Below are 12,960 nucleotides of genomic sequence, written 5' to 3'. Positions count from 1 at the left end.
CTTATAGCTAACACATGCCCCTATGGAAAGGGAGGGCGTCACACAGACGTGCATAAAGAACAAACAATATAATTCTTGACCCATCTCATATATACAATAATTTGATCTATCATCTACACTGACAACTATGTCACGCCACAAAGAAATGATACAACAAATTTTCTCACTCATTCAGGACAGAGAAGTCATTTATGCTATGATGTTTAAAAACCACAGTGTATACCACTGGAACTTCAATCCGATGCACAAATGCTATGGAAATCTTAGATCCTTCATTTGTATGATTATATCATCAATGTTAGCTACACAGGTTTCTTTTTGTTCCAGGTGCTAGCATTCATCATCAAGTGAAAACTCGTCATCAGGCATCATAGCTGTCAACAGTGAGTATTTCACTCGCAATGATATCTTACCCCTTTCAAGGTTAAGCTTTGCTCCTGTAACCACCCAATAGCCTGGTGAGTCTTGCGGCCCTCGCATCATCTCTGTTGGATCAACAAACTTGAGCAGCTTTGGGGTCTGCACTGGAACAGGCGGACCGCCAGGGAACACTGCTGAGTTGATGTTCACATCGGCTGGCCGCGGTGGGGGCTTTTGAGCCACTGAGGAGAAATGTGTGCTAATGAGTGTTGAGATAAGACCTGATTTCTGAGCCAGGTTGGGAGAATTCTCCCACTCCGAGTTCTTGACGAGAGCAACATTGCAGGCTTTGGAGAAACACAAGCGAAGGAACAGTATTTTCTTGAACCCATGGTTGACCACTTCCAACTGTGCCCCTGTGACAATGGACAAATCATCTGACTCCACTGGTGCTGTACAGACATGAGAGAAACGCTTCCATGGTCCAATTGGTTCGTAGTATTTGCGGTCATATTCTTGAGTTTGGTGATTGTAAGGGTCATCTTCTAGCTGAATAATCTGGGGAAGAGAGCAGAGATGCTGGAGATGTATAGCTAATTTGTTGTTCTTCCTTCCTTCAAGGAACAAGCGGAGTCCTGTAACTGGTCTTTTACCCACATCAACCTGCAGCAAGTTTGAGATGCCACTCAAAAGATGAAGGGGAGAAGGCATGAACAAAAATTCGAATCAACAATAAGATTGCTTCAATTACCATGTTGGTACAAACATAAAGCTTTGGACCGATTATATTAACTGGTAAAGATGTACTGCTTTGCCTTCTCCTCTGAGGACCCAGAGCAAGATCACTGTAAACAGGTGCCCACTGCCTTGGAAGCTGGAACTCTAAAAACTGATGCAATTCCTCGATTGGGGGTTTATCTGCACCAAATTTCAATATATCACCTGGTTATTGATACATTGCAATTGGACTTGCAGACTAATACTACTTTTGCTAGCTTACGTGTTTCATTATGATTATATATTACTTAAAGAATGAGAACATATATAATCATAAGGTTGCAACAGCTAGCACATTTAGGATTTCTTCACCGTAGAAATTTGCAATGTTTTTTCTTTCTATTTTTGCATGTCATTAGCTTTAGTAGGAGTGCAACCATTGTCTAACTACCATACCCCAGGCATGCATTCTATTCTGAGTCTCCTTTAAGAAAGGTAACTTTTTGTTTCTTAGAAAAAAAAATAGCTATCTTAAATACTCGACTAGTGATGTTTTCAAGCAGAGTAGCAATTGAAAGCATCAAAAGCGTATTAAAAAACAGTTCTTTTCAAATGTTAAACCGGAAATATCCTAGCTATGTCCAGGGCAAAAACAGTAAACAAGTTTCAAAGGTGTCAATGGCAACTTTGTTACTGTGGCTGTATATCCAGATTTCTTCGAGCATCATTCATAGCTGACTAGGGTTTTCGCGTCCACTTAAATTAGGTACAGCTTTGAAATACTGCATATTGAAAGAGGGTGATATGTCACTTACGTCGAAGGTACAGATTAATGGCATGGTTCAAAAATCCACTTCCAGGAACTCCATTCAATAGTGAAGTAATTGGTATAAAGGACATTGAGATAACATCAGGCTCTGTTTGGACGGTATTAAGCCACTCGCTATGAGAAATAAAATCTTTATCCTTCCCACCTCTTCGCTTAGGCATCATCACCAGATCCTGAGAAAGGTGAACAAAAATGTGTGTCATCAAAGACAGCCAACTAATATAAGTCCAATTCTTTGCACGAACAATGATAAACATTATGATCACAAAGCTCTGTACCTCATTCGACGAGTAAGAATTCAATGGACTGGACTGTACAAATCTCAGTTGTTGCTCTCTGGTATCGTTCTGTACAGCACACAACAATGAAAATCAGAAATTGTTATTGTATGTTTCTCTCTGCCATCTAAATATTTCTCTACTGGAACAACTATGTCACATGCCCATAGATCTGTGTGTATGCACCATATCTAGAGAAGACAATATAGGCCAGCTGGTGGTCCAAACTTCATACAACTAAAACTTCAATGTAATAAACTGAAGGCAATTCACTATTTTCATGTTTGTTTGCTTAGTAATCAAGATGATGAGCACAAATTCCACTGGTCAAAAGCAGCATTCCTTTAGGACTTGCAGCATGTTGAGGGGTGTTCAACAAAACAATCATTAAATATCAAATAAGATTTCCTGTACAGGGACACTTTAACAGTAGTCATTGATGTTGAATGGAAGATATCCTGGGACATGAGGAGGCAACAGAGGATCGGAAAGCACCTTATTATTCTCATACTTGTCCTTGAAACTCATGTCAGATTGCCCATTTGCATCAAGAAATCTTCTGTCTGACATCTCCTTCAATCGTTTTTGAACATCAGCAGCTTGCAAGCTTGATGAATGCTGTTGTTTCAAATAAATTACATCTTTCCCGCCCATCTTTAGACCAACAACTATATGAGTGCCAAATTTTTTAATGAACCTGAAGAGTAAAAAGTTGCATTCATGACATTTTAACTCAGAGAATGTCTTGATGAAAATGGGAAGCTGATAATATTTACATGTGATTCACGAAATTAGTAAGGACTGGAAATGGCATCAGGTGACAGGTTATGAGGTGTGGCACACAGATTTACCACTTAGCCAATGACAAAAGAGGCAGATAAAGTCAATAGAGCTATGAAAAATGAAGAGAAAACCAAATGCAAACTGAAGGAGAAATGCAGAGTTTTTATCTTACATTCAACCACCTGTTCTTTTTATGTAAGAAGTGTCAAAACTGTAGATTGAGACATGAACCTAACCTTGCCAAGGCGGCAGGTTCCCAGGTTGACGGAACAGCCTGTTTAACATGATCCCGGAGTACAATTTGCCCTTTTGAGAGTGCAACGCTGTATAGTGTGACATACCACCCATCAAATGCAAGTGACTTGGTATTAGCAGCATCTTTCTGCCAGCTGCCAGTAAATTCAAACATGGTATTGAACAAGCCAGATGGAATTTTCCCAGACAAAGATAGCTCCTGGTTGAATTGCTCTGACATCTGCAAAATGCTTCAGATTTTGAGGAAGGTGGCCAAGTAGCTGTTCTGAACATGATGTATATGTTACATTGAAGCTTTTATGGATGTATAAATGTACTCTACCATTTGAAGTGGTAACAGCTGAAGAGGAAACAAAATGCATGATATGATTGTATAGTTGTTTTTACGAAATAAAACAATCAAGAATGAACAATGAAGCAAGTGTGAATCATAAAGCATATGAATTGCTAACCATAAAACAATCAACAATGAAGCTTGTGATATGTTAGTAGAACTAGAAGTATAGGTGTATAACTTTTATAGATAAGGATCTGCCTCAAGGGGCTCGCATGTCTCTTGAAATAAATGTATGTTGAAGTCTCTGTTTCCAACATTGGAAATGTTGACTGATTCAGTTCCTATTTCTATTGAATTGCAGGACTATACTAATCAGCTGATACAGTTTGACATATTGAAGTAGCATCAAACTAGCATGGTACGGAGTAGTACATAAGAAGTGAAGCGAATATAGAACCAAAACAGAAGGAAAACAAAAACTTACCTGCTGGAATGACAGGACGTCGGAGCGGAACCTCATCCGTTCCCCTTTGTCACACTTAATCGACTTGGTGACACCGGAAACCGTGATGCCGCCTGGAAGCACGATGTCCTGAACCTCCTCATGGTCGAGCTCGATGAGCCACGGGTCGGGGGAGCTGCGCTGCTTGCAGTACTTGATTCGGATGTCGCTGATGACGTCGAAGCCGAGACCGATGGAGCGTATGGCGGCCTCCGCGGTGCTCTGCAGCATGGCTTTCTGCGACGACATTCTCAACCATCCAGCATGGCCCCCTTGCCTTGGATCCCCGTCCCCGCGCCTTGTCCGGCAGCGAGGAGCTCGACTCAGGCGGCGAGGCGCCCCCGCGCTGAGGAGCCCGCAGGACCTCGATCCCCTGCGCGCGTAGGCCGATTCGGGTGAGGCAGAGGTCGATCCGTCTCGGGGAGAAGCAGACGGCAACGGGCGTCGCCGGGAACCGGAGGAGCGGCGGGCGGGGCAGGTAGGAGAAAAGGCGAGGGTGGAAGAAGAGCAGTGGCAAGAGATGTAAAATTTGGCTCCTGTCAGTCTCCTCCTTTTGGTTCTCTTCTCTCTGGTGTGGTGGGGCCCACTTAAGTTGGTCAAAGTTGTGGGTGGTTGGCGAGCGAGGCCCACCTAGCAGGTGGAGATCTTTCTCCTTCTCCATTGACGGATGCCCCTCTCTCTCTCCATCAGTCATTCGGTTGGTTACTAGTGTTATTAGAACAACCACAATGTGCTTCAAAAGCAGTCCATAGAGACTAAATTATTCCTTGTGCACCGACTCAAATATTGTGGAAGAAGAAATAGAGTGGTCTATAGCTAAAGTCGATCATAGCACTATGGACTGTCCATAGAAAATAAAAAATATTTCTCTCCACCTATACCGCCCTCGAGGCTGCTGCACACCCAACCCAGCCATCCGCGCTGGCCCAAAGCTGATTGGGCTCGTGTTCTTTTATTTTTAAATGGACTCCATCTTAGAGCAAAGTTAATAATATAGCCAACTGTTGGCCGTAAGAATTTTTATAGTCCACCTCTCAGCCAACTAGTATAGTAGTTTAGTCCTATAATAATAGTAGTAGATTTGAAAATGGAATGGATAAGTAAGATTTTTATGGGACCTGTCACTGTCAAAGGTGTACAACAAAAAGAACAACTTTTCGTCAGTTTTCAATTCGGTTGAAGCTTCCAATTGGTGGGTGTGGGTCTATGTTTCTGACCTTTTGTATAATTTTTCTCATTCTACAATTTTTGTCTTGCGATTTGATCAAACCTTGTGTATATTAATATTATATGTAATTTTTATGTATACAGTTTCTTATCAAATCAGAAAGAGTAAAAGGGATATGCGAAAACAATATAGGGAAGAGAACGGATCCCGCAATCGTAATTTCCAAAAAGAGAATGGTCCGACACCGTAGTACGTACGTAGTACTACCAGAAAGGAAAAACTAACTTTGCTGGAGATTGGTCAGACCTCAGACGGATGGAAAATTACGGGGGGGACTGCAAACTAGAAATCCTGTCTCCATTGACGGATGCCTTCCTCTCTCTCTCTCTCTCTCTCTCTCTCTCTCTCTCTCTCTCTCTCTCATCCAGTTATTGGTTGGGTGTTATTAAAGATTACTACAATGGTAGATTTGATAAAGGAAGAGAAAGGTAAGATTTTTATAGGACCAGTCAAAGGTGTACAAAAAAAATCGTCACGTTTCAATTTGGTTGAAGCTTCCAAATTCCAATGGGTGGGTGTGGGTCTTTGTGTCGCCTAGTAGTACTCTAGAATCCTTGATGATGAAGAGAGACGAGATGCGAGAGTCGGAGAGGAGGAACTTTGGGACCGTCAGAAATCGTCCGTCCCTTGGTGATCCTAAAAACAGTCAAGCAGACAAACTTGGCTTTGGTTGGTGCTCTCGTCTCCGAGCCGAGCCAAGGTAACCAAGCATCCGTCAACACAGAAAAAGGGAAATGCAGAGCAGGCAAGCATGCATCTGGTCGGTCGCTTGGTTGCTTTTGCCAGCCGGATTGGACTCTTTCCCTCGGATTGCGTTGACCGTCGCATCGCACCGCCTGCATGTGTCGTTATCGTTGATCAACACACAACACACCAAGCGTCGTCAACAACTAAGTCTGAAATTTGCATATATTTATTGTTAGACGAATAAATTTTATATGAATACCTTGAAGATGCAAAATCTACTGCTAGCTACGCCACGGCCCACGGGCTGGGGGCATCCTCGAGCGACGAGACAGGCAAGGGCGGAGCTTCATGCCGGCCAAAGGGCGCATGGCCCCCTGGCTGTGCAAATTTCACACGTAATGAACAGTGATTTTGACACTGTTCATTACTGTAGCAAAAGGATGGCCCCCCTCATTTTTCTAAAATTGAAGATCAAGCTCCGCCACTGGAGACAGGGCGGCACGGTGATGGGCGTTAGGGATATCCAGCAGATTTGGTATAATAGATATTTATTTTTAAAAATTATTAGAATATTTAAAATTTATGAAAAAATAGCTCCAGCGAATTTGGTATATGGATACATATTCCTAAATTTTTTACCAAATTATCTAAATTTCTCTTTCATTGACCCAAATATACCAAACCAAAACTGTTTTGCTAAAACTGCAGCCATGTGGCGGGAGAAACCAACTGCTCCTGTCGGAGCTTTCCGCGCCGCTCCGGCCGCCCACCGCCGCCGCGTGCGGCCGCGCCGCTGTTCCCCGAGATGCCGGTGTGGCGCCGCCCGCCGGCCGGCCGCTGCTCCCTTCGGCTGCCGCTCCCGCCGGCCGCCGCGAAGCCTCCCCAGTGAGGCCGTCGGCTGCCACTCCCGTCGGCCGCCGTGCCGGGCTGCTGCTCCCACGAGATGCCGGCGCGGCGCCGCCCGCACGCTGCCTCCGCGCGCGACCGCCGGCCCCAGCTCCCGCACGGCCGCCGGGCTGCTGCTCGCGCGAGATGCCGTTGCGGCCCCGCCCGCACTCGGCCTCCGCGCGCGGCCGCCGGCCCCCGCTCCCGCAAGGCCGCCAGGCTCCTGCTCCCGCGAGATGCCGGCGCGGCGCCGCCCGCACGCTGCCTCTGCGCGCGGCCGCGGGCCACCGCTCCCGCAAGTCCGCCGGGCTGCTGCTCCCACCGGCCGCTCCTCCCGCGAGATGCCGGCGCAGCACGGCCCGCCCGCCGCCTCCGCGCGAGATGCCGGCGCAGCACGGCCCACCCGCCGCCTCCGCGCGCCTGGGAGTGGCGTGGCGGCGAGGTGGAGGGGTCGGAGAGGAGGCAGACAGGGTGAAGAAGAAAGGCGATTTTTATGCATAATTTTGCAAAAAAAAAACCCTCAGTGAAATATGTAATTTTTTATAGTTTTTCTGTGTATTGGACTTTTTGCGAAAAATCCCTGCAGCATAAGAGTATTGTTAGAAAGCTAGAAAGCTTTATAGGTAACCAGTTATACCAAATCTGCTGGAGGAGAGCACAAAATCATAACCTAAATCTTCTCTCTCCTGTACTTAAAAGCAAATTTAGGTATTCAGTTTTATCAAACTAGGTTTATACCCGTGCGTTGCTATGGGTGGCAAAAAAAATTAGCACAATACACAAAGTTTGGGCAACATGACGTTCATCTTAGCAACTTGATGTTTTGACGCAAACTAAGATTCAGAAACATCAACTTTTTACATAATAGTATAATGTCTGCGATAACACTACGGTGATATTTGATAATGCAATCAAACAATCAAAAGAGTTAATGACACGGCAAAGAACTTACTCTCTGGAAGTTATCCCAATCCTAAAATGTTTACCGGAGAATCATTTATCTCCTCTCCCAATACTTAGTAGCCAGTACACACTTTACACAAAGTATTGGCTTTTATTTCCCAAAGCTGGATTTTACAAAGTGAGTAAACGAAAACCCTCCAAAACCTGACTAACAAATATCAAATTTAGGATACACTTATATGCAGGGTATAAAGGAGCAAAAGGATGAGTAAGGATGTCGTTGCAAGTGACTCCAGTGAACTAATGCCATCTCTCAAGTGACTTCAATGGCTTAATAAGATGAAGTCGTCTGATTCTCGGCCTCAAGCAACCAACACTTGGTTAAAACTTCTTAATGCCATAGAAGTTTGGTTCTCAGCCCCTTTAGCTCTCTCTTCCCCACCCTGACAGAGAAATGCAGCAAACCATTAAAAAAAATAGACAATGCACCTTCTTTCAATATCATATTCCACCACTACCAAATATAAACAAAGTATGTTGTGACATTTCATTTCAGTAATCAGAGGGGCCAAAATCTAAAGTGTACCTTTTTCATATTATGGCTGAAATGAGCTCTACTCAGCAACCAACTCTGAAGATAACTCATATATCTCAGATCCTGATTAATCTTTTAGTGGATAATAATACCATTGATCACCTGAAACCCATAGGTCTATATCAGCACCAATGCCTCGAGCCTCATCTAGATATGAGTAAGCCTGTTTGATAAAATAAGGAGTAAATGAATATGGCCAATCCATTTTGTTGATGAGCAGAAAACTAATTTCTAATCATTTCTGAACTAATAAACAAAACTATTATGCACTTCATTCAAGTGAAGACATATAGTTCAATTCACGTCAATGTTGAGCACATAGTCACAGGATTCGGGGTCGATGCCTCGTCCCACGTCCCGGGAACGTCGTTCCGATTCGAGGGTCGGGGTCGAAGAGGATCAGTGTCCCATTCAAGGTTGGATCGCGTCCCGGTTTGAAAGGGGTCGCAGCCCCATTGTTTGCAGATTTAATTGGGATAAGGAGGTTAAGGACAGTGGATTGATGTGGTTTTTATTAGAAAATGAGCTGAATACGTGTAGCATGGTCTAAATGTACTCTTTTATACGTTTCTTATATGCTTGGTTAGATTAATTTCTTCATTAGTAGCACATATATAGTTTTTGTTTTTATAAAGACACATGGACCCGAAGATATCGACCCCGATGAATCAGGGTCGCGTTCCACATAATAATTTATCGTTCCATAGAGGTATACCCCTTCGTACCACAATTTTATAAAGTGACGATCCTCGACCCTCGACCCCGTTCCTCGACCCGGTCGACCCAGGAACTTTGTGACTATGGTTGAGCTTGAGCATAAGAACTGCATGATAGGCAAATTACCATTAGCGGGCAGAAGCTGGACAGTGCCTGAGATGTGTGCATGTTCTTCAGCAGCACCATCCTTGAAATTTAAATCTGCAGTGGATCTCACCGGGATTCAAATGACAACATAACTTAAATGGTGATTCTATTATGAAAAGCACCATAGTAGTCTACACAGGATCAGTTGGACACGTCCACCAGCAAAAATTATTATGCATTCCATTCACATTGATGTTAAGCATAAGAACTGCATGATAGGCAAGTCAGAGTATGTTCATCAGAAGGACACACACCTGATGAAATTTTTGCGCCCTTGGTTACATCTTTCTTCATCCGATAAACTTCACGCATCTTCTTGTTCCTTTCAAGCCTTTTATCATTTGAATTCAAGTCACTCAGGGCCCTGTCACTTTCTCGTCTCGGGCCAGAAATTCCTAAAGACAGTTAAAATGAGTTTGTTATCCATAGATGTAGAATGCCGACCAAGAAATGGAAAAAAATACCTGTTGGATGTTTGGCTATATTAGTAACAGCATTACTCGATTTGAAAACATGTATGTTACAACCTGCCGTAGATTTAAAAGAAGATTCAGATGAGGAAAAGGTCAGGGAAACAACAATTAAGCACAAGATCAAAGTGTCAGTTTGGATCCAACAGGGTTAAACCTGGCTCATTTTCCTTGTTTGCACAGCTCTTTTTCCGTCTGTATGCCTCACGACGCTTCCTGTTCTTTTCCTCTCTTTGCTCATCTGTCATTGCGGCACAACGGGTCCGTTGCCGCTCTCTTCGAAGTTCAAGAGCATCAACGGCGAGGCCAGGACCTTATCCAGTGGTATTTCGTAAGACATGTACTTGGAACGGATACTTAATAAAGATAAAAATAATATGATAAAGGGAAAGAAACAAATTAGTACCTTTCTTATTGTTGGGAGGACCCATTGCATTTACCAATCAGAACGATACAGGTTCAGCTCTCCCAGGCTGAACAAAAGTTCTAACTCTCCCAGGCTGAACACACCTTCCGACGATTCGTGAGTTGTGACTGGGCAGTATTTGAGCAGTCCCCTGATCACATCTACCAATAATTAAACCCTCGGTAGTTCAACTATTAGTAATTCAAGTACTTAAAACTTCAAAATAAATACTAACCGCAACATAAATAGGACAATTTTTTTTAACCTGCAACTATCTCAAGGGAAGCTGCCTACCGGAGAAAATACAGCTGATGTTCAGCCTGAGTTATTTGAGGAGAAAAATCAGTCAATTCAAATTGTCGAAATAAATACTAAACATCTATCTGAATAGGACAATTTTTTTTAACCAGCAACTATCTCAAGGGAAGCTGCATACTGGTGAAAATTCAGCTGATGTTCAGCCTGAGTTATTTGAGCAGAAAAATCAGTCAATTCAAATTGTTGAATTGAAAGCTGATGAATTATATGAACGTCTGATCTGCATTACATTTGCATACTGTTTCCTCATCTAGATACTGCTGTTTTCTATGCTACACCTACCAGCTCCTATTGTGGTGCTTCGGTTTTCAGTTTTTAAGCACCTTCAAAGTACTACGTGTGGGCATCAGGGAAGTAAGAAGGTGCAAGGGAACTGAGTTTGGCTAATTGAAATATATGGAGCACTGTTTTATTTGGTGCAGACACACTTCTTGGATTTGGGAATGATGAACTGAACCTGATATTCTGTTGGGGACTCACCGGGAATGGCGACGGAGCCCGCGCGGATGAACGCGACGGCGACGGTGATGGCGAGGTCCCGGGGGAGGTGACGACGGATCCCCACCGGAGATGGCGCGGACGAACTGGACGGCGAAAGCGACGGTGATGGAGAGGTCCCGGGGGCAGGCGACGACGGATGTCCCCGGAGCCCGCGCGAACGAACTCGACGGCGGCGGCGGATGGAGAGGTCCTGGGGGCAGGCGACGACGGATGTCCCCGGAGCCCTCGCGGTCGAACTCGACGGCGGCGGCGTGCGGAACTCGATGGCGGCGGCGGGGCGTGCGGCCGGGGAGCATGGCGAGGCTGGATCGCAGGTGAGACGGACAAATCACCGCCCCCGGAAGGATGTGCACTAAAAAACACCACCCTTAGCTTCTTTTTAGTAGTAGAGACTAGTAGTGCCTATATGCGGCACGTACATGTTTTAAAATCAAGAGATTTCTAGCATAGGTCCACATGCGACATGTATATATTTTAAAAAATTTAGGAAATAACCACTTTATATTTAAAGCCAAATAAATCTTCAATGCAAAGGAGCACACAATGTCATACATGATTTGCATTTTCCCAGTGAAATCTGTGTTGTGCAACAGATCCCATTAGATCATTTTGTAAGTCCAAGTTTTCTGATGAGACAAATATACAAATCTCTAACACATATATTTTATTTTTTTTCATTACATAAGTCAAATTCAGACAAAAACTTTCATCTCTAAACCCACATCTTCCTTCCAAAATCAATTCTCTATCACATCTCAACCTGAGGTCTGATCCCACCATGTGCTAGTCTAACCATCAGTGTATCCCATTTGGCGTCATCTTCCAATGGCATCATCCTCCTTTCGCATGCCTCCTCCCAACATCACATTTCAAACACGAAGATGATGATTTAGAGCTCCCACTTATACAGACAAAGGAAAATTATAATAGACCGGCACTTGGATATATTGGAAAAAGAAGACGAATTATGAGGGACCAACACAGGCTACCCATTTGAAAAGTGAAATCAATGAAACAATGAAACTGAAATAGTGCCGCACAATGTTAAATATGAGACTTAATAATCTCCATCGAAGTTCCCTACATTAGCAATCTATCATAAAAAATTAACTTATAAATTTTATATCAAAAACTTTTAACTCCTCTAATTTGTTCTAATTAGCAAATCATCATCACAATTAGGAGGAAACAAAATAATACTTAGTACTCCACCAACTCTTTAGCTTGCTCCGTCTACTTATCACTCGATCCCCAGACAAGCTTTCCACCACTGACAAACTCTCGAAGTGCAGGAAACTGCATAGCAGATGGAAGTGAGTTTTGCAAGCTACAAGCAAATATGCAGGTATTTAATATACAATCTGAGGCATGAAGAAGATCAGGAAGTGCAAATGCAATCAAGGAGTGGCACCCTCCAGTAAAACTATTTACTGGGAAATTATCTCATGGGAACATGAAGTGGCCACCAGCACATGAAACTATCTGCTGACTGAGAAGCCAAAAGCAGAAAAGAATTCCATAATAGGAGGCAACCAGCATTGCCCATTATGCTACAACCCCTGCTCCTCACACAGAAGGTGGGTGAAAAAGGATACCCACACTTTCTATTTAGGAAATTTTAAAGTAAATCAGAAAAACAATGAAAAAAATAAAGTAGACACTTTCTATTTTAAAGGATACTTCAAGAGGAACTGGTGTGAAGTGGGCCAAGGCAAAAAAAACAAACCTTGTTCTAAGCAAGAGCAATGGACACGGCCCCTCTCATCAGTCCGGCCCACCATATTACGATATGTTAAAAAACTCAATTAAGATTATCCTATTGAAAAAGTAATTTCAACAGAAAAATGTTCTAAATAATTACTCACATGTTGTCTCCAGGTTATTTTTTTCCAAAGATGTCTTTTTTCATTAAGTTGGACAAGAAGGACAGTGGGGAAAAAAGCAGCTCTTCCCACCAGAACTAATCCTAGCAAAATTGAACTTATGCAAATGGATTTCCCAGGGCTGCAGGGGAGGGACGGCCGTCGGCGGCCAAAGGACGCGCGCGCCGGCGTCCGGGCGGAGGAGGACGACGCGCGCCGCCGGCGGGCGGATCCGCGAGG

General features: G+C 43.7%; 2 protein-coding genes and 1 long non-coding RNA gene across 8 annotated transcripts; all 3 read right to left on the bottom strand.

The window, feature by feature from the left end:
* Window positions 1–21: 21 nt before the first annotated feature.
* Window positions 22–4,558, bottom strand: LOC120709302 (MACPF domain-containing protein At4g24290-like). The gene is made up of 7 exons (XM_039994890.1): window positions 3,984–4,558; window positions 3,204–3,442; window positions 2,680–2,881; window positions 2,185–2,253; window positions 1,893–2,079; window positions 1,112–1,278; window positions 22–1,023 (listed from the first exon to the last, which is right to left on the bottom strand). The coding sequence occupies exons 1-7, from the start codon at window positions 4,248–4,250 to the stop codon at window positions 331–333; spliced, it is 1,824 nt and encodes a 607-aa protein (XP_039850824.1). The 5' UTR covers window positions 4,251–4,558; the 3' UTR covers window positions 22–330.
* Window positions 4,559–5,646: 1,088 nt separating this feature from the next.
* LOC120709301 lies at window positions 5,647–11,147 on the bottom strand. 6 transcript variants are annotated; one of them, XM_039994889.1, is made up of 9 exons: window positions 10,838–11,145; window positions 10,275–10,359; window positions 10,040–10,190; window positions 9,791–9,946; window positions 9,628–9,690; window positions 9,418–9,558; window positions 9,143–9,217; window positions 8,291–8,462; window positions 5,647–6,125 (listed from the first exon to the last, which is right to left on the bottom strand). In XM_039994889.1, exons 3-8 carry the CDS (start codon window positions 10,062–10,064, stop codon window positions 8,443–8,445), a joined length of 480 nt encoding a protein of 159 aa, XP_039850823.1. In that variant the 5' UTR covers window positions 10,065–10,190; window positions 10,275–10,359; window positions 10,838–11,145; the 3' UTR covers window positions 5,647–6,125; window positions 8,291–8,442. The 6 variants fall into 6 exon arrangements, 5 of the variants coding, with proteins under 5 accessions (XP_039850823.1, XP_039850820.1, XP_039850821.1 ...); XM_039994886.1 differs by having other exon boundaries at window positions 8,291–8,401; window positions 10,838–11,144; XM_039994887.1 differs by lacking the exon at window positions 5,647–6,125 and adding an exon at window positions 7,672–8,147.
* A 735-nt stretch (window positions 11,148–11,882) lies between these two features.
* Window positions 11,883–12,655, bottom strand: LOC120710844. The gene is made up of 2 exons (XR_005690025.1): window positions 12,585–12,655; window positions 11,883–12,154 (listed from the first exon to the last, which is right to left on the bottom strand). It is a non-coding gene; the product is annotated as an uncharacterized LOC120710844 (long non-coding RNA).
* Between the last annotated feature and the right edge of the window lie 305 nt (window positions 12,656–12,960).

Source organism: Panicum virgatum, chromosome 5K (assembly GCF_016808335.1).
Source record: "Panicum virgatum strain AP13 chromosome 5K, P.virgatum_v5, whole genome shotgun sequence".
Lineage (NCBI taxonomy): Eukaryota > Viridiplantae > Streptophyta > Magnoliopsida > Poales > Poaceae > Panicum > Panicum virgatum.
The sequence above is the reverse complement of the archived record's forward strand: the minus strand, read 5'-3'. Positions and strand labels throughout refer to the sequence as shown.